The sequence below is a fragment of the Saccopteryx bilineata genome, chromosome 1 (assembly GCF_036850765.1).
Source record: "Saccopteryx bilineata isolate mSacBil1 chromosome 1, mSacBil1_pri_phased_curated, whole genome shotgun sequence".
Taxonomy (NCBI): Eukaryota; Metazoa; Chordata; class Mammalia; order Chiroptera; family Emballonuridae; genus Saccopteryx; species Saccopteryx bilineata.
In genome coordinates this window covers 241673034-241695836 of record NC_089490.1, presented here as the reverse complement: position 1 = coordinate 241695836, position 22803 = coordinate 241673034, and the positions used below count along the sequence as shown (strand labels likewise).

General features: G+C 42.7%; 1 protein-coding gene across 4 annotated transcripts in view; it reads right to left on the bottom strand.

Annotated features, from left to right (window-relative positions):
* Window positions 1-4025: 4025 nt before the first annotated feature.
* The window catches only part of IL7R (interleukin 7 receptor), a 35610-nt gene continuing 16832 nt past the window's right edge, over window positions 4026-22803 (bottom strand). For 3 of the 4 annotated variants that reach the window (XM_066239776.1, XM_066239757.1, XM_066239781.1), the window contains 6 exons: window positions 15517-15674; window positions 9884-10041; window positions 8820-8988; window positions 7367-7460; window positions 5980-6055; window positions 4026-5558 (listed from right to left, as the gene is read on the bottom strand). In XM_066239776.1, coding sequence (XP_066095873.1) covers window positions 5058-5558; window positions 5980-6055; window positions 7367-7460; window positions 8820-8988; window positions 9884-10041; window positions 15517-15674 — 1156 coding nt within the window. In that variant the 3' untranslated portion in view covers window positions 4026-5057. The remainder of the gene's footprint in view (window positions 5559-5979; window positions 6056-7366; window positions 7461-8819; window positions 8989-9883; window positions 10042-15516; window positions 15675-22803) is intronic. The other variant, XM_066239765.1, reaches the window with a different exon arrangement.

Sequence of the window (22803 nt, the reverse complement as noted above, 5' to 3'; positions counted from 1 at the left end):
GAATTGTTGGGCTTTTCTTGAATTTATATTTTTTCACACAGCACTTTGAAGAATACATACGTGTGCGTGTATATGATGTGGAAAGCTGCATGTCAGTTATTGGATATGATTATTTCTGAGGCGTGAGATTAGGGAATGAGGTCTTTCCTGTTGCATCATATATGTTGGTATTTCTTGAATTTTTGAGAACAAGCAAGTACTATTTTAGTAATAAAGATTCAATGAAGATTTAAAGAAATAACATATAAAATTATTATAATGAAAGACCTTAATAAAGTCTTTGTATATTTTTCTGTATTTTTTTTCACTTTACTCACTTGTATTTCCAGATATGCAATCATTTCATCTGCTAATAATACTCATTTGGTTTCTTCCTGTTTAATATTTATGCTTTTTACCTTGTTTTCTTGTCTAATTGCATTTCTTAGCATTTCTAGAACAATGTTAAATTGGTTACAGTGGAATTTTATCGTTTGTTTTATTTTAAATTTAAGGGAGTACTTTAAATAAATTTAAACAATGAGCATTACTCTGGCTAATGGTTTATACTTTTTTACTCAACTTTTATGTTCAAAAATGAATTTAAGCATCACTCAAATCTACATTAGCAGTTGCCCCTTAAATTCATGAAAGTTTATTAATATGTTAAAAAGAATTTTAAAGCATATTCATCAATCCTTAGGCTATAGCATTTATTGAACTGTCTAATTAAACAAAGTCTTCCTTAGGTTATCCAGTTACTATTTCACTGTTATCTGTGGATAACAGTATCTTTAGCTTAATAGTAAAATGTTTCCTAATTATCTTGCATTTTTATCTAATGACAAGCACAGTTTATACTTTGCAGCAAGTACTTTGTAATAAAAAAAAAGAAAAGAAAAGAAAAAGTCTTCAGCCTCTGAAAGTTCTTCTCCTTGATGAGAAAACTTTAGCAGAGTAGAAAAAGCATTGGCCCCTAAGGTTTCCAGGTGAGCGCCCACCAGATTAATGCAAGTCTTTCTGCAGAAGTCAGCACTGAGTTGTTATTTTTCATGCCTCAGGGGCTTTGCGTGTTGTTTGCATTTGGTTTTTACTGGTGTCTGGTGTCTTGCAGAGTGTGAGTGTATTCCTTGGACCAGGTACACTTTATTTTCTTTGAACAGCTAGCTGCCTTCCTGAAAGCTAGGCACACACTGCACACAAATGCCCCTAGCCATTAAAATTAATATGTAGAAGTAAAAGTTGATCAAGAATAAAGTAAACAAGTGAACACACAAAATTAAATGTAGGTATTCATCAGAGAAATGAAACTTTGGAAAGTTCTCTCCCCACCCCACCCTACTGTTTGCCCACTTCTGTGGTTACAGTGGTTGAGGGTGCAGCTGGGGAGGTAACTGTGGATGGGGAGGACAACTGACTCCTTCCACAAGGGCGCACATGTGCCAGTCTCTCAGGGACACAGCGCCTGTCACCATTAGAGCATCCTAGCCTGGCATTCTATCCTGAATGGCCAGGAGAAAGCATGTTAACAAATAAAACTCCATTCACTAACATGTTGATTCATTCACTGCATGTTTATGATCATGTGTTTTCTAGATTTTAGATACGTACTGTGTTTAGAAACTAGCATAAACCTTAATAAGTCGTTGTCCTCTCTGCCAGAGTGCTTAGAAGCCCATAGAGGAATTAGACAAATTAGGTCATTACAAATCAGTGTGGGGATATTTAGGGGTATGCATTAGGATTCCTCCATAAATGCCTAAATTTTATTACACTACGCTCCTGATTAAAATCCTCCATTGTACCCTAGCCCCTTCAGACTAAATCAAAACTTCTTAGACTGGCATATCAAATGCTTAACCATTGGCACCTACCAATTCTGCTAAGTGTCATCTCAGCTGCTGTTTGGTGGACTTTCTAAACTAGGAAGGTTAAAATAAATGGATGATTGTAGATGGTTTCCACTGAGCACCCCGCCAACTGACCCAGGAGTATGTCCATGTCCTCGGTGAGATACACAGACAGCTACATTGAGACTTGGCTGCTGGAAGGCTGTCCTCTAGCGTACCCTGTACCTAACAAAGGAGCCATAAACCCACCCAAGGCACCTGTGTATTTTTCCAAACTTATGCAGGTCAGCTTTATTTGTTATTGAAATTATATTATGTAAGCTGATGAAATATGAGCGTGCAGAGGAAGACTGATTCTGATCTTTGAGAATGACCTTAAATGGTTTGAAAGACTTGGTCAAGGCATGTTGAAAGAATTCAGAGCTCACAGGGTTGGAAAAATAATGGCAAAATGTAGGCAACTGCATTTAGATTTTTTTTGAAAGATCTTGTCCATTTTAAAGAAAGTGGAATTAGAAAGAGTAGATGATGTGTCATGGTACATGTCACCTAAGAAAGACAGCAAGAAACTACAATCAATAACCCCTCACTTGAACAAACATCCTTGGGCTTGTAACGAGAATAATGAATGGATGTACAGACATATGTTTTTAATTAAAATAAAATGTTACAGGCAGGAAAGGGGAGGTAAGGAGGGCGAGGGAGAGGGGGAGGGGCACAAAGAAAACTAGATAGAAGGTGACAGAGGACAGTCTGACTTTGGGTGATGGGTATGCAACATAATTGAATGACAAGATAACCTGGACATGTTTTCTTTGAATATATGTACCCTGATTTATTGATGTCACCCCATTAACATTAATAAAAATTTATTTATAAAAAAAATGTTACAGGCAGATACATATCATTTTCTTATGAAAGTGCCCTGTGTCTAACTTTCAGGAGTAAACACGGGCACTCTACTCTTTCCAACTGAGACAGGTAAGAAGACATCACCCAGTGTATTTGTAGCTCCCCAAAGGTTCCATACTCTGCCACAGCTCCATGACTTTGACCATGCTGTTTCCTCTTTGTACTCTGGGCTCCTTGATCTGGCACACACCTACTGATTCTGAGCTACTGCATTTAGTGTGGCTTTCTTCATGTTACCCTGCTCAGAGCTTCTCGCCTAAGGCATGAGCACGTGTGGGCATGTGTGCGTGTGTGTGTGTGTGTGTGTGTGTGTGTGTGTGTGTGTGTTTCCCAACCAGCAGCAGATTCTCCTTCCTTTACTTGGAAAACACCCCACTCCAGGAGACAGAGCCTGCCTCTTGCTGTGGAAGAGGCTCCCCACTGCTAGCTCCCAGGCACCTGACCACATAGCTGCACCTGACCACAGGCTTCTGCTGTCTTTATTCTTTTTGATGTTTACTTTATTGACGAGAGAGAGAGAGAGAGAGAGAGAGAGAGAGAGAGAGACAGGAACGTCGATCTGTTCCTGTACATGCTCTGACCAGGGATCAAACTGGCAGCCTCTGCGCTTTGGAATGATGCGCTAACCAATCAAGCTGTCTGGCCAGGTCTCAGTTCTGTCTTTAAACCAAGCAGCAGCCAGAGATGTGAAATCACCAGGTGCTGCTGCAAGTCTGCTCTGGGGCTGGTGGCAGCAGTGGAGGTGGCCGTTCCATTTTTGGAGGTGCCGGTGGTAGAGGTAAGGGGTGGCTCTGTGGTCTCCATGTTTGGTTCTCTGACCCTCCCAGAGATCCTGCGAGGCCTCTATAGTTTCCTAGCCTTGAGTCAATTCTTTTTTTTTTTTCTCAAATTAACCAAGTTGATTTTCATTGCTTAAAAGCTAAGAACCCTGATGACTACTTTGCCTTAAAGTAATGATATGGCAGTGTAACTGTTCCTGTGTGTCTTTGCCCCCCATGTGATTGTGAGCTGGGACCAACTGTTTCATCTCTGTGAGCCCAGTGCCCAGCACAGTGTAAAGTAACACAAGGCAGGTCCTCAACAAATTTCTGTGAATTCATTCATTTGTGAACTAATCACTTAATTGATGAGAAAATTTCCCTTGAAAATCAAACCCCTAATGACAGCAAATGATACCAGAATGTTTCCAGTCGCTGAGGAGACCTGGGGCCCACTGTGCATTTCCCTCCCTCCATATTTCTCACAGAAGATAAGTACAGACGTAGAGCGTTTCATAGCATTGAATTAAATATGAGATGATAACATATATTGTATACTTAGATAGCAGCTCTGGAGAATGTAATGCATGTGGAAAGTAAAATCAGAAATATTTACTGTAGTGAGCAATGAATATTTTTAAAGAAAACCACGGAGCTGGCAGGAATGCCACTTGATCTGTACCATTCCAATTGTCCATCCATGTATCGTTGTCTTGGCTAGTTCTGTCTTGAAGCCCCTCTAGCAATGCTAGGAAAACACAAGGACATGCATCTGAAACAGCCCACACTTGGCTTTTCGAAACAAATTCCCATGGCAACCAGGATGAATGACAGGAGAGGCAAAGTCTGGCAGAAGGTCAAACCAGGATAAGCCAGGGCTTTCTAGGTCCAGACACAGTTGTTTAAATGACCAACTTTAGCAGTTTTTTTTTCAGTTCGTACTACACAGAACTAGCAGTTTTCATCTCTGATTTAAACATCTCTGATCAGAAAGTTCTTCCTTAGTAAAATCCAAAGGGTAGACTCTTGGGCATGAAATCATGGTCCCACCCCTTGCCGAGTGGGAAACATGCACGAGTTACTTTAAGCCCTAGTTTCATCATCTCTAACAAAGAGAATAATAATTAATAATAATAATTGCTGCCATCGCCTGGGTTGTTGTGAGGGTGCAGGGAGGCACGCTGAGCTCTGACCTGGCATTGGATGCAGAGCGAGATCCTGATAACGTGGATCTCATTCTTGTCCGCCCCTCCTTCCTTCTCCCTTCCTGCTCCCACCTGCCTTCTTTGCCCCCATCCCCATCTCCATCCTTTCTTTCGCTCTTTTCTGTTGTTTGTACTTTCTGAAATAATTGGATTGTTTGCAGCGCCTGATGCAGAACGCTCGGTTGAGCGTGGGAGGAGCGGGGAAAGCGGTGCTTCAGAGTCCTGTTGGTTATGGAGAGGGTTGCCTTAGTTTTGTCTTCTTCGTGCTGAAGGGTGGGGGAGTGTGGAGGAGGGGGGGCAGATGCTCAGTATCTTTGTTAGTCACAGGATCCCAGTCCTGGATGTTTTATAGTTCATTGGTTTTGGTAGAAGCTGGACATGGTGACATATGCTTCTTCTTGACTTGACCCCAAGGAGGTGAGGAGGGACTGACCCTGGGAAGCTGGGTTCCAGGTCAGGATTTCCGATGGGAAAGAAAACAGAGGAGGCAGGGTGACATTTGTATTTCCAGAACCAAGCAGCAAGCCCTGGCACACGTGAGGTCCCTTCCTGCCACCGTCCTGGCAATCTGGGGACCTGGATGAGGGGAGCATGGGGGTATCACACACGCTAACATTCACAGCCAGGCACCTGAGGGGTGCATCTCCTCTCAAAGCTTTCGGGGTGAGCGTGTGCTCGGATGGCCCACTGGGGCCCTGCACACCCCCTCCAAGGCTGTGCTTCTCGGGCTCCACCGGCTGCGTGGGGAAGGTGTCCTGCAGAAAGCCTTCCACCTCGTCTCGCGCTTGGATGCCATCCACCTTGTGAATCTGGCAGTCCAGGAAACTTTCAGGATTGAAACTCACATTCAGATTCTGCACCAGAAAAGAGAGAAAGCGTGAAGAGCGCTCCAGGGACATGCAGCGCTGAGTGTTCTGTTCAGGAGAAGATCTGAAGAACTTCTGACGGGGGCTTACCAGGGAATGTCAGAGATGAACCCACGTATTGTGGTTGACTCTCTGGTTTTGGAGGTGTTGTGACAGCTCAGGGTCTGAAATGACCACTGGCTGTGCCCTCCAGCCTTGGGGAGACCTGGAATATTCTGAAACTTATATCCCATTTTAACTTCCTACCTTCAGAAACTGCAGTTACAATAGAATCTTAAGAGGGACCCTGGTTTGGGGAAAGCTCAAAAGGCAGCAACTACTTGAGGTTCAACTATTTCTTTTCCTGCAATATCATTCTTGGCTATTGGGATGGCTTCAATAGTGACAGAAGAGCATCAGAAGCATTCACCTTTTTTGGTTTCTTGCACAATTGCTCCAGAGTCTTCTTATGATCGGGGAGATTGGGCCACACTATGGGCTTAATTCTGAAATAAGAAGACATTTATAAATGAAAATAATGGCAGAAGGAACACACACAACAACTTATTCTGAGCCAGAAATCAGAAGAATGGATTTCTAGTCTTGGCTCTGGCACAGTTAAGTGGGTCAGCTTGGGCAGGTGACTTGCTTCTTCCAGGCCTCAGTGTCCTGACAATCCACGGAAGAGTTGGACCAGAGACTGTTTTCTGTGACCTGCTCTGTGAACAAGACATAATAAAGGTGCACCTCCAGGAAAGAGCCCTGGAGAAGAGGGACAATGAGGCCTGGCAATGATGTGGTTTGGTGCAGTAATGAAGCTGCAATCGAACCTACTCGTCTACTCCCAATACATATATATGTTGTCATCTTATTCTTTCTCTTTGCTGGCAGCAACCCTTTCTCTCTCATTTTTTTGCAGAAGTGTGGAATAGTTTCTATGTTACCCAGAGAAATTGCTCTAAGATGGTACTTTATCAAATGGGAGTACTTGCAAAGGCTGAGATATGTAGCCTTGTGCAGAAGGCATTAATATGATAACTTGTCTGGTATGTATCTAAATCTAAAACATCTTTTTGTTTGAATTTTTTTGAAGTGAGAAGTGGGGAAGCAGACAGACAGACTCCGATCGGATCCATCCGGCATGCCCACCAGGGAGCGATGCTCTGCCCATCTGGGTCATTGCTCCACTGCAACTGGAGCCATTTTAGTGCCTGAGGCAGAGGCCATGGAGCTGTCCTCAGTGCCTGGGCCAACTTTGCTCTAATGGAGCCTTGGCTGTGGGAGGGGAAGAGAAAGGAAGGAGAGGGGAAGGGTGGAGAAGCAGATGGGCCTTCTCCTGTGTGCCCTGGCTGTGAATCGAACCCGGGACTTGCACATGCCAGGCCAATGCTCTACCCCTGAGCCCACTGGCCAAGGCTTAAAACATCATTTTTATAATGAAACAAACATGGCCTTATCATAAGGTAGAATGCAAAAGTCCTATGAATGTGTGCTACAAGTCAAGACTTCGAAAAGATTCTGCATTCTCCATGGGTGTCTCTTCTAGCCCAAGTATTGTGGAGGCATGACTCCTACTCCTCTAGGAGGAAAAGTTGGGGGGAGGAGCATTCATCTAACATCAAGTTTATATATAATAGTTTCACCTCTTTGGAAACTAATTATGAAAAAGTATGAGTGACTGAGGCTGAGGCGGGATGTTGAGCACTCTAATTCCTGAAATGCTTATTCTTCTTTGCAGTTTTCTCATCAGTATATAAGGGTAGAGCTCGGACTATCTGGGATCCCATGTAACCACCCTCTTGATGAAAGAAATTTACCTCTTTTTCCATAACACAAAGGCCAAGACGACCATCAGAGATGCAGAGAGGAAGCTCAGAAAGGTGACTATTAGTAGAACAGGATCCATCCCTTCTGGAATGCAAGGGTAGTTCTAGGTTAACAGTCATTAAGCAGGCAGTGGAGGAGATTTAGGATGATTTGAGTTTATTTAGTAACTTGGGTTCATTTATTATTTCTTGAAAATGCTCTTTAAAGAACAGGATGATGTCATAGCTTTATGGGGGAATTTTGCTTTCAGTAAGTGGCACTGACTTAGGCAGCCAGGCTCAGAACAAAGAAATGCTCTTTAAAGAACAGGATGATGTCATAGCTTATGGGGGAATTTTGCCCCTAGAAAACGGGGCACAGGGCAGCCACAGGAGTCTGCCCATCTGCCATCAACTAAAGTGTTCTCTAGAGGGGCCTTCGAGACACTAGCCATTGGGAGCCCAGTCTGATTGGTAAGCTGGAGGTGGCGGGTGGGGATTGTGGTCAGAGCTATTAGCAGTTTCCAGAAGCACCCAGGACAGTAGAGTCCAGACAGCGTCCATCAGCTGTTCAGCAACTGAGTGCCTGATGCCCACAGCTTCCCGGTTTTTCGCGTAAAGGGCAAAGATGGCAGATCTCCTCCTAGAAAGTGTGTGAAATTCTTCGGGGGCAGAATATCACTCACTCACTTTCATTCACTCTCACTCACACTCACTCTCACCCACTCTCACTCTCACTCACTCTCACTCACTTACTCTCCCCCCACTCTCATGTTCACCCACTCTCACTCACTCTTATCCACTTTCAATCACTCTCACTCACTCTCACTCTTCCCCACTCTCACCCATGCTCACTCACTCTCACCCACTCTTACTCACTCTCACCCACTCTTATCCACTCTCACCCATTCTCACTCACTCCCACTCTCACTCTCACTCAGTCCCACTCTCACTCACTCTCATCCACTTTCATTCACTCTCACTCACTCTAACTCTCCTTCACTCTCACCCACTCTCACTCTCACCCACTCTCACTCTCACTTTCACTCTCACCCACTCTCACTCACTTTCACTCACCCAATCTCACCCACTCTCATCCACTTTTCCCTCTCACTCTCCCTCATTCTCACTTTCACTCACACTTACTCTCACCCACTGTCTCACTCTCACCACTCACCCACTGTCACTCTCACTCACTCCCAGTCTCACCTACTCTCATTCACTCTCACTCTCATTCACTTTCACTCTCACTCACTCTCACTCTCACCCATTCTCACTTACTCTCACCCACTAGCATTCTCACTCACTCTCAACCACTCTCACTCATCCTCACCCACTCTCACTCTCACCCATTCATTCACTCTCACTCCCCCTCACTCTCACTCACTCTTACTCTCACCCACTTTTACTCACTCTCACTCTCACACTTGGGCTCTGCAGGGGACTGACAACAGTCACTTCTCACCTAGGCTATTGGTGTCTGGCGTTTTGAAGTGGAAACTTGGACTCCATTCACTCCAGAAGCCTTTAAAATATATGAAATCAGGGAGGGATCGAACTTTAACCTCATACATTGCATCACGTTGTAGATTTCTCTGTAGGAGCGTCAGCTTTGTAGTGGATACATTCACGCTCTGAAGAGCAAAAAGTGTCATGACATTTTGAGGATGAAAACAGAAGTGCTGCCCAAATCTCCCAAGTCACTCAAGTTGAGCATCATTAGTCTTGTGGACATTCACCCAGAGTTCTTCCATATTTGTTAGAAGAAAGAACTCCGAGATATGCAGGGTCCAGCAGCCAAATTTGAGGCAGAGACTATGAGCTCATAAATGATGTTAGAAGTGGTGAAAGGGAGGTGAGTGGGACTCTTCTGCTTTGGAAGGATGGCTCCCACCCTTTCCTTCAACATTTCAGTCTCTTCTTTTTCTTTCTCTTTCCCTTCGCATCCCAAGAGGAGATGAGAGAAAATGATAAGGCTAGTGAGCAGAAATCATGTCCTTCCCGGAAGCCCTCATTCCACTTTCCTCTTTCCTTTTCCTCCGTCTATTGCTCTCACAACCTCCAGTAATCAATGTGGCTATGACTTGGTAAAGTTTTTGCCTGACTTGCCTGTGAAAGTTGTGCTAAATGTGATAGATTTTGAGGTCCCCAAATAAAGAGGATTGGTTTGGTGTTGACCTATAGTGTTAGTCCAACAACCTAACTTAGAAACATTATAAAGACAAAAAAAATAATAGAGCAAGAAGACAAGCAGTTACAAGAGTAATGGGTCAGAGGAGACCCAGATTTTGTGAAACTGGAAACTTCTACTCTTAGAACTCCTTTCAGTAAAAGGTACATTCGGAGCACAAAATTCCTCCCAGGCAAATGTACCTCTGGAACAGTAAAATATGTAACACTAAGAAGTTTGTATTTTATAGTATTATACCTTTATATATTTTAACTTATATGTGTGATTTATTTATTAAGTACATTTATATGTACACCTTTATAAATTTCAAAGTCTGTAAATGTGGTTGATCCCCTTACCATCCAATCATCTTCATTGTTTTCCCTGCGGTAGGCTACCTCATGGACTAAAGTTTTCAGGTAATCGTCTTTCAAGTGCGATGTATTAAATGTCAGCACAAACTCATTTGCTTCCTCACGATAGATGACTCTCACATCAAAAGGAGCCTCAGGTTTAACTGGAAAGGAAAAAGCAATGAGGTCAGCCCATAGGACAGATACAATTTTTAAAGTTCACCTACTCTAAAAATCACTTACCTGTTCAGAAGACTATTTCTTCTTCTCCTGGTTCAAAGGCTGACCATATTTCTCAGCCTCCCTTGCAGCTATGTGGGGCCTAGTGAACAGTGTGAATGAGAAGGAGCACACTATTTCCTATCTTGGCCTAGAAACCCCACATGTGTCAGCCCTTGCTTGTTTCACTTTCCACCTCTTGGAGCCATATACTGAAGACAGTGAAGCCACAAGATGAAGGAGCCCTGAATGTTGCTTGGAGGACCCCTTCCCACAGGTTAGAAATACCCATTTGGTTCTTAGGAGCTTAAGAAATAAACTTAGTGGTGTTTGAGTGATCCTATGTTTTAGAGTTTTGTTGTTACAGTGGCTAGTATTAATTTTACACTAAAACACATTCTTTTTTTTCTTTTTTTTTTCTTTTTGAATACTTGTTATTAACTAGCCCCAGGGCAGAGTATTTAAACTTTGAGTCTTCATTATTCACACAAGATCAGGGGATAAGCTTGTACTCAGTTCAGCTATGTGGAAGCTGAAGGTCTGCATCCTGGCCCTGGTGTGGAACTTCCCATGTGACTCCAGGCTGTGGGCCCCTTCTCGTTGGCATTTGTTCTAAACCCCTCTCTGGCCTCTTCCCTCTAGTTGCCTGCCTCACAGGGTGGCTGTTAGGATCACATGCCCCGTGTATGAAATGCTACTGGAGGGAGGTGGGTATCCTTCCAGGCAGAATAAACCCTGAGAAAGGTACTGAATTCCTAGAAGAGCATGTGTCAGGGTGCCTCCTCGTCACGGACTGGAGGCTTCCCTGTCTTGGCTTCTCAGCTGTTCTTCCATCAAAGCCTGGCAACTTAGTTATCCAGGGATGGGGAAGAAACTTTTCTGCATGGCTGATCTCAGACAGAGGTGAAGGGACACGGAGGGTAAAGACAAACTTAAACCTGTTGTTAACAAGAGAGTGTGTGTTCATCACACCTGTGCTGAGAGGACTGAGCCGGGTTCTGGGCAGTCTGAGCTGGACGTTAAGACTGACTTGCTGACTCAGTAAAATAAACTGGTGCGGTGGAGTTTGACCCACACATTACCATAAGTTTCTCACAGTGGCGACTGCCCACGTTTTCCCTGCATTACTCTAGACTTACTACAAAAGAGGAAATGGCTCCTTCTCTACCACCGAGTGTCTTGTGAAAGGGGAAGCTGATCCTCTTTTACCTTTAGATGCCTGAAAGGGAAGCAGGAGGAAAGGACGTGGGTGGAGAGAAACAGACCAAACAGAAAGCACTGCCAACCTTGTGACACCTGCCAGCCAGTTCCTACCTTGATTCAAGGAAACAATTAAAATCACATTCTCAACAAAACCTCTGGAACTGAGTTCCTCACTCCATCCCCATCTCCCAAGGGAGATAAAGGAAGACTAATATTGATTGTGTACTTACTAAGTGCCAAGCACCTACTGAGGCCAACTTCCATCAACAATCACTTATCTCCACTACCCTGATGGGGAAACTGAGTCTCAGAGAGGTTGATGAATTTTTGTTCAGACTCCTGTAGGATGGTATAAGAGGGTTGTAATTCAATTCTATCTGCTCTAAGGCTCATGACTCTTGGTCTAGCTTTGTTTCTAGACTCTGTCACCTCCCACTAGTGGCTCAGGCTCTCTCCTCATATGTCCACTTCTCAGCTAAACATTGTCTTTGAACAATTCAAAAAAGAAGCTCATTCCTCAAGCAGCATTTTTTTTAAAAGTGTATTTATTCTTGCACAACCTGAACAATGATATGAATTTTCCCTGCCCCTCTGAACCTAAAGACTGGAAAGCAGGGAGGAGGCAGGTGGCTACAGGGGCACTGGCTCTGTGATTCAACCAGGAGCGTCCAATTTAGGTTTAATTCAATGACAGTTCTATTAATGTCATGTCACAGTAGGAATGAGGAGAGGATGCTGCAGTGAGACACGCCTTCCCCACTTCTCATCCTCCTGACCCAGGCGTGCTTTCCAAAGCCCTAAGTGCTGCCCCCAAGCCTGTTGCAGAGGTCCATGCTACCAGCAGTGTGCACACCTCGTCTCTCCCTCTGGCCCCTCAAATGAGGCATGTCAGGTTTGTAGTTGGCTGGGGGGTACAGAATGTGGGCCCCTACAAGCTCTGGGCATGTGAGATCTGGTATTCAAATGGGGCAGGGTGCCACCCAGATTCTATGAGCATGCTGTGAGCCTTCACACGCTCACTCTATGACATGCATGCAGGCCCTGTGTGCCATGCAGGTTTCTGAAGGAAGGGGCTGTCCTCTGATGCTCCCAGACTCTTTCGGAGGATTGAGAATCTTTGCCTTCCTTGCCTTCTTGCAGAGAGTGAGTATATAAGTGCAAAGAAATAGCAAACCTTCACAGACGGTGCAGTGCACACACTGACTTCCTATCCAAAGCAGCCCAGTCTCCACTGAGCAAGACCTAGCTTGCTTGTGTCACATGCTCAGAGATACCTGTGACCATCAGCCCACCTGGACAGCACTCACGCTGTGTCTAGTTTTATTTCCCACCACCTCTGCTGTTTTACAAGACAATGTTCACATAAGGAACTTTTGCTTTTGTTCTTTATGTTACCACCTTTGTGAACCAAGCTGAAACTAGATTTCAGGTTTCTTGTTGTTTTCTCTAATGATTATTGTTTTCTTACATTTTTTTAGAGTAAAGGGGGCAAGGTTGAGAATATGGAGAGACAGAGCCATAGTATTATATTTAAAACCAGCAGAAAAAATCATTTCTTTAATCATTTTAACAGGGTTTTCTTTTGTTGTTGTTTTGTCTATGTGTATGAAATCTTCATAGATAGAAATGTACAAGTAGTTAGTATTTTGTAGCACTAATATATTATAATTGGTTTAGACCAGGGGTCCCCAAACTTTTTACACAGGGGGCCAGTTCACTGTCCCTCAGACCGTTGGAGGGCTGCATTATAAAAAAAAACTATGAACAAATCCCTATGCACACTGCACATATCTTATTTTAAAGTAAAAAAAACAAAACGGGAACAAATACAATATTTAAAATAAAGAACAAGTAAATTTAAATCAACAAACTGACCAATATTTCAATGAGAACTATGGGCCTGCTTTTGGCTAATGAGATGGTCAATGTGCTCCTCTCACTGACCACCAATGAAAGAGGTGCCCCTTCTGGAAGTGTGGCGGGGGCCAGATAAATGGCCTCAGGGGGCCGCATGCGGCCCGTGGGCTGTAGTTTGGGGACCCCTGGTTTAGACATTCTCTTATACCAGGGTATCACTGAGGTTTTGAGAAAGAACTTTGTTCACTCAGGGTCATAAATCTGTAAGTAATGCAAGAAATTTTTTGGGTCTAAATTTCCAATCTTTCTGACTGTCTTGATTTACTTACCTGGTAACCAAATGATAAATTGACAATGAATATTGACTTATAACCAGATAATTGAATGGATTTACTAATTTGTATTATCATGCATATGGTTATTGTATAGAGACAAAGAAAACATGTAGGTGAGTTTAGTAATTTTAATTATAATCACAACTTTGATACATATATATAATTATTACTTTTTAGTAAAGTATAATTAATATATGTATTCTAAGCCAAATTAGATTTGGCATCAATTCTCAGTAATAGGTCTCTTACAAGGTGTGGTGGTAACTTTATTTGTCAACATGGTGCTCATTTGTTTGGTCATACACTAGTCTAAAGATATTTTTTTAAAGACATAACTACATTTAAAGCATTTGAGTAAAACAGATTACCTCCCTAATGAGGTAGGCTTCATCCAATCAGATGAAGACCTTAAAAGCAAAGACTGCACTTTCCTGGAGAAGAAGCAATTCTATATCAAGAATGCAGCATAAAACCCCTGCTTGAGTTTTCAGACTGCTTGTCCTGCCCTGTGTAATTGGGACTCAAGACTACATGTCTACTCTAACCTCAATTTCTAACCTTCTAGCTAGCCTTACAAAGTGCAGTTTTGCCAGCCTCACGATCATGTGAACCATATATATGTGTATATATCTCCCTCATTGGTTCTCTTTCTTCTGGAGAACTTAAATACAGAAAGCATATTTACTTTTTAAAATAACTTGATTATTTAGTTAAGCACCCTCAGAACATGGAAGTATAGAGGAAAAAGACTACAAGAAATTTAGAACAAGGTAAAGTGAGGAAGGAAAGGATATAGGTGAGTGGATGACAGGACACCCAGTTCTATCCAGTTAGACACTTTATATAGACGAAATCTTCTTTCAGTCTGTAAGCGCCACTCACCCTCCTCATTCACTGAGGGTGAAAATCCAGATAGTTTTCACAGCAAGAATTAATAGCATAAGTTTCAAAACTTTCATTTCTTTTAAAAACTATTGTTTATATTTATTTTTAATTTTTTAGAGAGAGAAAGAAAGAGAGAGACAGCAAGACAGGAAGGGAGAGAGATGAGAAGGTTCAACTAATGGTTGCGGTACCTTAGCTGTTCATAGATTGGTTTCTCATATGTGCCTTGACCAGGAGGCTCCAGTTGAGCCAGTGACCCCTTGTTCAAGTGAGTGACCTTGGGCTCAAGCCAGCAACCTTTGCGCTCAAGCCAGTGACCATAGGGTCATGTCTATGACCCCACACTCAAGCCAGTGAGCATGGGGTCATGTCTATGATCCCATACTCAAGCTGGCAACCCCATGCTCAAGCTGGTGAACCTGGGCTCAAGCCGATGACCTTGGGGCTTCGAACCTGGGTTCTCAGTGCCTTAGGCTGATGTTCTGCCAAGGGTCTCCAAACTTTTTACACAGGGGGCCAGTTGAAGGGCTGCCACATACATTGCTCCTCTCACTGACCACCAATCAAAGAGATGCCCTTCCAGAAATGCGGCGGGGGCCGGATAAATTGCCTCGGGGCCGCATTGCGGCCCCTAGGCCGTAGTTTGGGGATGCTATCCACAGCACCACTGCCTGGTCAAGCTTAAAAATTATTTGACTCATAGATATAGAAAGCTGTCAAAGGGGAGAGAGAGTAAGAGGGGCTGGGTGAAAAAGGTAAAGAGATCAGCGGTATAAATTGGTATTTGCAGAATAACCACAGAGATGTGGTTTGCAGCATAGGAAACATAGTAAATAATGTTGAAATAACTGGGTATGGCTCCAGGTGGGTGCCTGGGGCAGTAGGAGGGACCACTCTGTAAAATGCATGGTTTTCTGGCCACTTTACTATACATTCAAAACTGGTACAGAATGGTATTGAACTTAAACTGTGATTGAAAAATAAAATAAATTAAACAAAAAATAAATAAAAATTATTTGTATGAGAGAAATTGTTAATAGCTTTCATGATCTGTCTGCTTTTAAAATACCCAAAATTTGGACACTAGCAATATCTTAAGAGAATCTGAAAAATGGCAACCATCCCCCACAATCTTCTTACCTATGTTGGCTATATTCATTTTTCTGCAAGTTAAAGTCTTTCCTTCAAGCTTCACACAAATTTTACTTTCTCCGATCAGTAAGAAATTCTTTGTCTTGATGAAATATATCCCTTGCAGTTTACTGAAATTGAGGCAATTTACATCCACAAGAGCCCCACTGTAGAAACAAAAAAGAGATGTCTTAATTCAAGTAGGAGTGTTTGTGTGCAGTAGAAATGTATCACAGGTGTGCTTCAGTTGTGTGATTTCAACTCTGTTTGTTGGTATGTGGGTGTTAAAGAGAGAGTAAGATTTGAAATGATGTAGCTTTTTGCTGCTATAACCATTAGTGATTACTCAGGACTTAGATGCAATTAGACTTGAAATAGCCAAAACATGTTTATGAAAATAATAGAAAATTTCTACTTTTAATAATTGACCATTGAAAAAAAATACTCTGCTTAGGTAAGAAAGTAATTGCATTTTTTTAAAGTTTTTTTTTATTAAATTTAATGCAGTGGCATTGATAAATCAGGGTACATATGTTGAGAGAAAATATCTCTAGATTATTTTGACATTTGATTGTGCTGTATACCCCTCCCGCAAAGTTAAATTGTCTTCTGTCACCTTCTGTCCGGTTAGTAATTGCATTTTTTTAATGTCTTACAGGAATAAATGGAATAAATAAGACCTGTAAAGAAACAGTGACCAAAAAACACTTAAAGGAAATGATAAAATATTCTAAAAGGATTGTACACATAAAACATATATATATATATTTATTTAATGGATAATTTAGGGTTTTTTATAGGTAATTTTAACTCAACAAAAAAAATTTATCCAACCCTCCTCCCTATGTTCCCTACTTAGCATGCAACAGCAATGCTCTAGGAATAATTCTGTCACCTCTGTAACTTCTTATTTCCAATAAGATCAGGCTCTCAGAAAGCTGAAGAAGAGAGAACATTGTTTACCATGCAATTAACATCAAAAGCTCAAAATTGTACTCTTTCAAAAATCCCTATTTAAAAAAATATAAGGTTTAGTTCCAGTAATGGCAGAGTAATTTAAACCACACTAACCCTTTAATATAAAATTTCTATAATCTTAGGAAATATATTTTTGAAAATCCTATTTAAAAACATTAGAAAGTAACAGGCAGAAATTAAAGGGAATTTTATACTTTCGAAAAGGGTAGATGAGATTCTTTTTTCTTTTTTATTCCTTTCTTTTCTTTTTACTTTATCTGATGACTCTTCTTGGGTTACATTGTGATAAGCATCTAAGATATACTAAAAAGCTACAGTTTTGTTTTATGGAATTAAAAGAAAGAATTTCGGGTTCTCCAAGTGGCTGGCTATTTTTATGGGGAAAATGCCTAGAAATGAGAAAAATATAGACATGGAAACACTAAGTCAACATATAAACTCTGCTCAAATTATTATTTGACCTCTTAACTATCCCTGTGTTGAGGAGATTTCACAGAAACCATGGGATAGCGATAGCTACAATGCTCCAGAAAGAACTAACATAAATTTTAGATGTTGCCTCAAAAGATGAATTTGTAGATTAATCTAAGCAAGATAACTAAAATTAACACTCGCCAGAGAATAACAGAATCTCTCCCCCATTATCAATAGAGTTCTTCCTACATTCAAAAGCTACTACAAATAACCAGAAAAAGAAAAATGTGACCTATAGTCAAGGAAAAAAGCAATCAATAAAAACTGACCCTTAAATGATCCAGATGTTGGAACTAATAGAAGAAACTTAAAGCAACTTTTATAAATATGTCCTAGGACCAAACATAAAGCATTGTCATGATTATTGAACAGATGTTTATTCTTAATGAGAGTGAAAAAGCTAAAAGAGAACAAAATAAAAGTAGTATAACAAGTATATATCTAGAACTTTTTAAAAATGTACTGAATAGATAAGTTTAACAGTAGATTGAGGATGGCACAAAAAGGGTCAGTCAGTAAACATGAAGATAGATCAATAGACATTATTCAGTCTAGAATAAAGAAAAAGGTCTTGATGGCCTGTAAATCAACATCAAAGAGATAAATATGTAATTAGAGTTCCAGAAGAAGAAGAGAGAAAGAATTGCTGAAAACATGTTTAAAGAAATAATGACTCCAAATTTTCCAGATGTGGCAAAAAAAAAAAATTAACCAGTGTTTAGGTTTAAGAACTCAGAAAGTCCAAAGATTTAGTTTTAGGAAGTTTTAGAAAGTTCTTTAGATCAAAGAGAAATGATGATATTTCAGATTTACAGAAAAGAATTAGGAGTACCAGAAATGGTTCACTTTGGTAAATATAAAAGACAATATACATTTTCTCTTAAATTCTTTAAAGATAATAGCCTGCTTAAAGCAAATATTCTGACATTGTTGTTACTTTTATAAGGTATGTAGAAGTAAAATACATGACAAAAACAATGCAAAGGCCCTGGCTGGCTGGCTGGCTCATTGTTAGAGCATTGGCCCAGCGTGTGGAAGTCCCTGGTTCAATTCCAGGCCAGGGCACACGGGAGAAGCATCCATCTGTTTCTCCATTCTTCCTCCTTTCCTTCCTCCCTATCTCTCTCATCCCTTCCCACAGCCAAGGTTCCATTGCAGCAAAGTTGGCCCTGGTGTTGAAGATGGCTCCATGGCCTCTGCCTCAGATGCTAGAATGGCTCTGGTTGCAATCGAGAAACACCAAGATGGGCCTAGCATCATCCCCTAGTGGGCTTTCTGGGTGGATCCTGGTATGGAGCATGCAGGAGTCTGTCTCTCTGCCTCCTCACTTCTCACTTCAGAAAAATACAAAAAAATGGAGGCGGCAAGATGGTGATGGAGTGGGCGGACATACCAACTTCCATGTCCCAGAACCAAAGTGGATTACAACTTAATTTTAAGAACAATCATCTGGAAAAACCAACTTTGGACTAAACTAAGAGGACTCTTTAACCAAGGATCGCTGAAGAAGCCGCACTGAGACTGGTAGGAAAAGTGAAAACGCAGAGAGGGATGCCCCACTCCTAAGGAGTGAACAGCAGCCTGGAGGGACTTGCATGGCAGGAAGTGAATTTAGCAGAGAAGGGAGGGTCCTGGGCCCCAGGAAAGAATCCCTAGCCTGCAGCACCAGAGCTTAGAAGAGGCGTATGGACAGTATTTAGCTGCGAAACAAGCCAGGATACTGTTTGCAAGAAAGAGACAGATTTCTCAGACCCAGGATTCTTCTTAAAGGGACCATACAGAAAAACTCTCACAACCACTCACCTGGGGCTCTGGGGGACGGGGAGAGATAAGAGAACCAAAGTAGCAAGAAGAGAGTGTAATCTAGGATGCACAGGGAGAAACACTTTGAGGGACAGCCATCCTAACCCCTGGGCTGAGTCACTCTCCAAATCTGAAGTGAATATTTTTCCTGGAACCTGCAATACCAGCAAATGAAAGCAGGTCACCAGTCAAACAGAAGCTCTCCTGCTGCATCCAGAACAGAGTCACTTAGAAGCAGGGAGCATTCAGAAATACAGTGTTGAGTGCTAATGTTTGAGCTGCATTGCCCCCACCCACAATGCTGAGGGCTCACTGGAGGGCAGGTGGTGGCAGGATGTGGAAGTGCAGTCCTGTCAGTGGGGGCAGAAGCTGGGGCTGGCAGCCACTGAGGCCTGGCACAAGCTCAGTCCCACCTGGTGGGGGCAGGGACTGAAGGCAGCCACGGCAGCAGAAGGGGCACACAAAAGCAGTCCCACCTGCAGCTGTGGGCCGGGCTAGCGAGAGAGATCTCACCTGCAGTCCTGCCTGTAGGGCAAGGCGAAAGTCAGGGAACCAGGCGAGACCTGCAGCTGAGTGCAGGAGCGCAGTCCCGTCCGCGAGGGCAGGGCAAAGGTGGAGGTCAGCCAAGGCTTGTAGCCCAGATGTAGGAGTGCAGTCCTGCCCTCGGAGGAGGTGCAGAGGCCCAGCCAGCCAAGGCTTGCAGCCCTAGCACACAAACACAGTCCTGGCTGCAGAGGCAAGGTGGAAACTGCAGCACCAGCAACACCCGTGCCCCAACACCTGAGGTGGCAGCAGATGGGGTAGTGGGCCTGCAGACAGACCACACCTAGGGAACACAGAGCCACACCCATCAGACTCCTGTGGCTACACCCTTCTTATACACAGACAAAATGGGAAGGCAGAGAAATGCAACACATGTGAATCAAGAGAAATCCCCAGAAAAAGACTTGAATGAGTCGGAAATAACCAAATTACCGAACGCAGAGTTTAAAATAATGATTGTTAAGATGCTTAAAGAGCCCTGGCCGGTTGGCTCAGTGGTAGAGCATCGGCCTAGCATGCAGAGGACCCGGGTTTGATTCCCGGCCAGGGCACACAGGAGAAGCGCCCATTTGCTTCTCCACCCCTCCACCACACTTTTCTCTCTGTCTCTCTCTTCCCCTCCTGCAGCCAAGGCTCCATTGGAGCAAAGATGGCCCGGGCGCTGGGGATGGCTCTGTGGCCTCTGCCTCAGGCACTAGAGTGGCTCTGGTCGCAACATGGCGATGCCCAGGGTGGGCAGAGCATCGCCCCCTGGTGGGCAGAGCATCGCCTCTGGTGGGCGTGCCAGGTGGATCCCGGTCTGGCGCATGCGGGAGTCTGTCTGACTGTCTCTCCCAGTTTCCAGCTTCAGAAAAATGAAAAAAAAAAAAAAAAAAGATGCTCAAAGATCTTAGAGCAACAATGAATGGACATAATCAGCACCTAAATAAAGAGATAGCAAGTATAAAACAGGACATTGAAATAATAAAAATGAATCAATCAGAAATGACAAATACAATATCAGAAATGGAGACCACACTGGAAGGAATTAAAAGCAGGATAGATAAAGCTGAGGATCAAATCAGCGAATTAGAGGACAAGATAAATGAAAGCACAGAAGCAAACAGCAAAAATAAAAGAGGCTCAAAAAGTCTGAGGAAACTCTAAGAGAGCTCTGTGACAACATGAAGAAAAATAATATCTGCATCATAGAGATTTCTGAAGGAGAAGAGAAACAACAAGGGATAGAGAATCTGATTAAAGAAATCATAGCTGAAAACTTTCCTAAATTGATGAAGGAAAAAGTCACACAAGTTCAAGAAGCACAGAGAGTTCTATTAAGGATGAACCCAAAAAGGCCAACAACTAGCCAAATCATAATTAAAATACAAAAATTAAGAGAAAAAGAAAGTATACTAAAAGGTGTAAAAGAAAAAGCAGTCTATTACCTACAGAGGAGCCCCCATAAGGATGGCATCTGACTTATCAACAGAAACATTAGAGGCCAGAAGGGAATGGTAAGAAATATTCAAAGTAATGCAAAACAAGAGCCTACAACCAAGACTTCTCTATTCAACAAGGCTATCACTTAGAGTTGAAGAAGAAATGAAAAGCTTCCCAGACAAAAAAACCCTCAAGAAATGCATTACAACCAAACCAATGCTACAAGAAGTGTTAATGGGCCTGCTGTAAACAGAACAAAGGAGGAAAAAAATCTAGTAAAAGCCCTGGCCAGTTGGCTCAGCGGTAGACCGTCGGCCTGGCGTGCAGGGGACCCGGGTTCGATTCCCGGCCAGGGCACATAGGAGAAGCGCCCATTTGCTTCTCCACCCCCGCCCCCGCCCCCCTCCTTCCTCTCTGTCTCTCTCTTCCCCTCCTGCAGCGAGGCTCCGTTGGAGCAGGGATGGCCCGGGCACTGGGGATGGCTCTTTGGCCTCTGCCCCAGGCGCTGGAGTGGCTCTGGTCGCAGCAGAGCGACGCCCCGGAGGGGCAGAGCATCGCCCCCTGGTGGGCAGAGCGTCGCCCCTGGTGGGCGTGCTGGGTGGATCCCGGTCGGGTGCATGCGGGAGTCTGTCTGGCTGTCTCTCCCCGTTTCCAGCTTCAGAAAGAAAAAGGAAAAAAAAAATCTAGTAAAAGAGGAATGTAGATTAAAAGAATAAAATGGCAATAAACAACTACAAATCAATAATAACCTTAAATGTAAATAGATTAAATGATCCAATCAAAAGACAAAGGGCAGCTGTATGGATAAGAAAATAAGACCCATACATATGCTGTCTACAAGAGACACACCTCAAAACAAAAAGTACACATTGACTGAAAGTAAAGGGATGGAAAAAAATATTTCATACAAATGGAAATGAAAAGAAAATCTGAGGTAGCAATACTTATATCAGACAAAATAAACTTTAAAACAAAGGCTAGCCCTGGCTGGGTTGGCTCAGCAGTAGAGCGTCGGCCTAGCGTGCGGAGGACCCGGGTTCGATTCCCGGCCAGGGCACACAGGAGAAGCGCCCATTTGCTTCTCCACCCCTCCGCTGCGCTTTCCTCTCTGTCTCTCTCTTCCCCTCCCGCAGCCAAGGCTCCATTGGAGCAAAGATGGCCCGGGCACTGGGGATGGCTCTGTGGCCTCTGCCCCAGGCGCTACAGTGGCTCTGGTCGCAACATGGCGACGCCCAGGATGGGCAGAGCATCGCCCCCTGGTGGGCAGAGCGTCGCCCCTGGTGGGCGTGCCGGGTGGATCCCGGTCGGGCGCATGCGGGAGTCTGTCTGACTGTCTCTCCCTGTTTCCAGCTTCAGAAAAATGAAAAAAGAAAAAAAATAAAATAAAATAAATAAATAAAACAAAGGCTATAGTAAGGGATAAAGAAGGTCACTACATAATGATAAAGGGAGCAATCCAACAGGAAGACATAACCATAATAAATATCTATGCATCTAATATAGGAGCACTTAAATATATAAAGCAGACTTTGATGGGCATAAAGGGTGAGATCAAAAGCAATACTATAATAATAGGGGATTTTAATACCCTACTAACATCAATGGATAAATCCTCAAGAAAGAAAATTAACAAAGAAACAGCAGACTTAAAGGACATACTAGATCAACTGGATTTAATAGATATCTTCAGAACCTTTCACCCTAAAGCAGCAGATTATACATTCTTTTCAAATGTTCATGATACATTCTCTAAGATAGACCACATGCTAGAACACAAAACGAGTCTCAACAAATTTAAGAAGATTGAAATCATATCAAGCATCTTCTAGGATCACAATGGCATGAAACTAGAAATCAACTACAATAGAAAAACTGAAAAACACTCAAATACTTGGAAACTAAATAGCATGTTATTAAGTTACAAATGGGTTAACAGTGACATCAAGGAAGAAATAAAAAATTTCCTTGAAACAAATAAAAACAAACATACAATCACTCAAAATTTATGAGACACAGCTAAAGCAGTCCAGAGAAAGAAGTTCATAGCAGTACAGGAATACCTTAAGAACTTAGAAG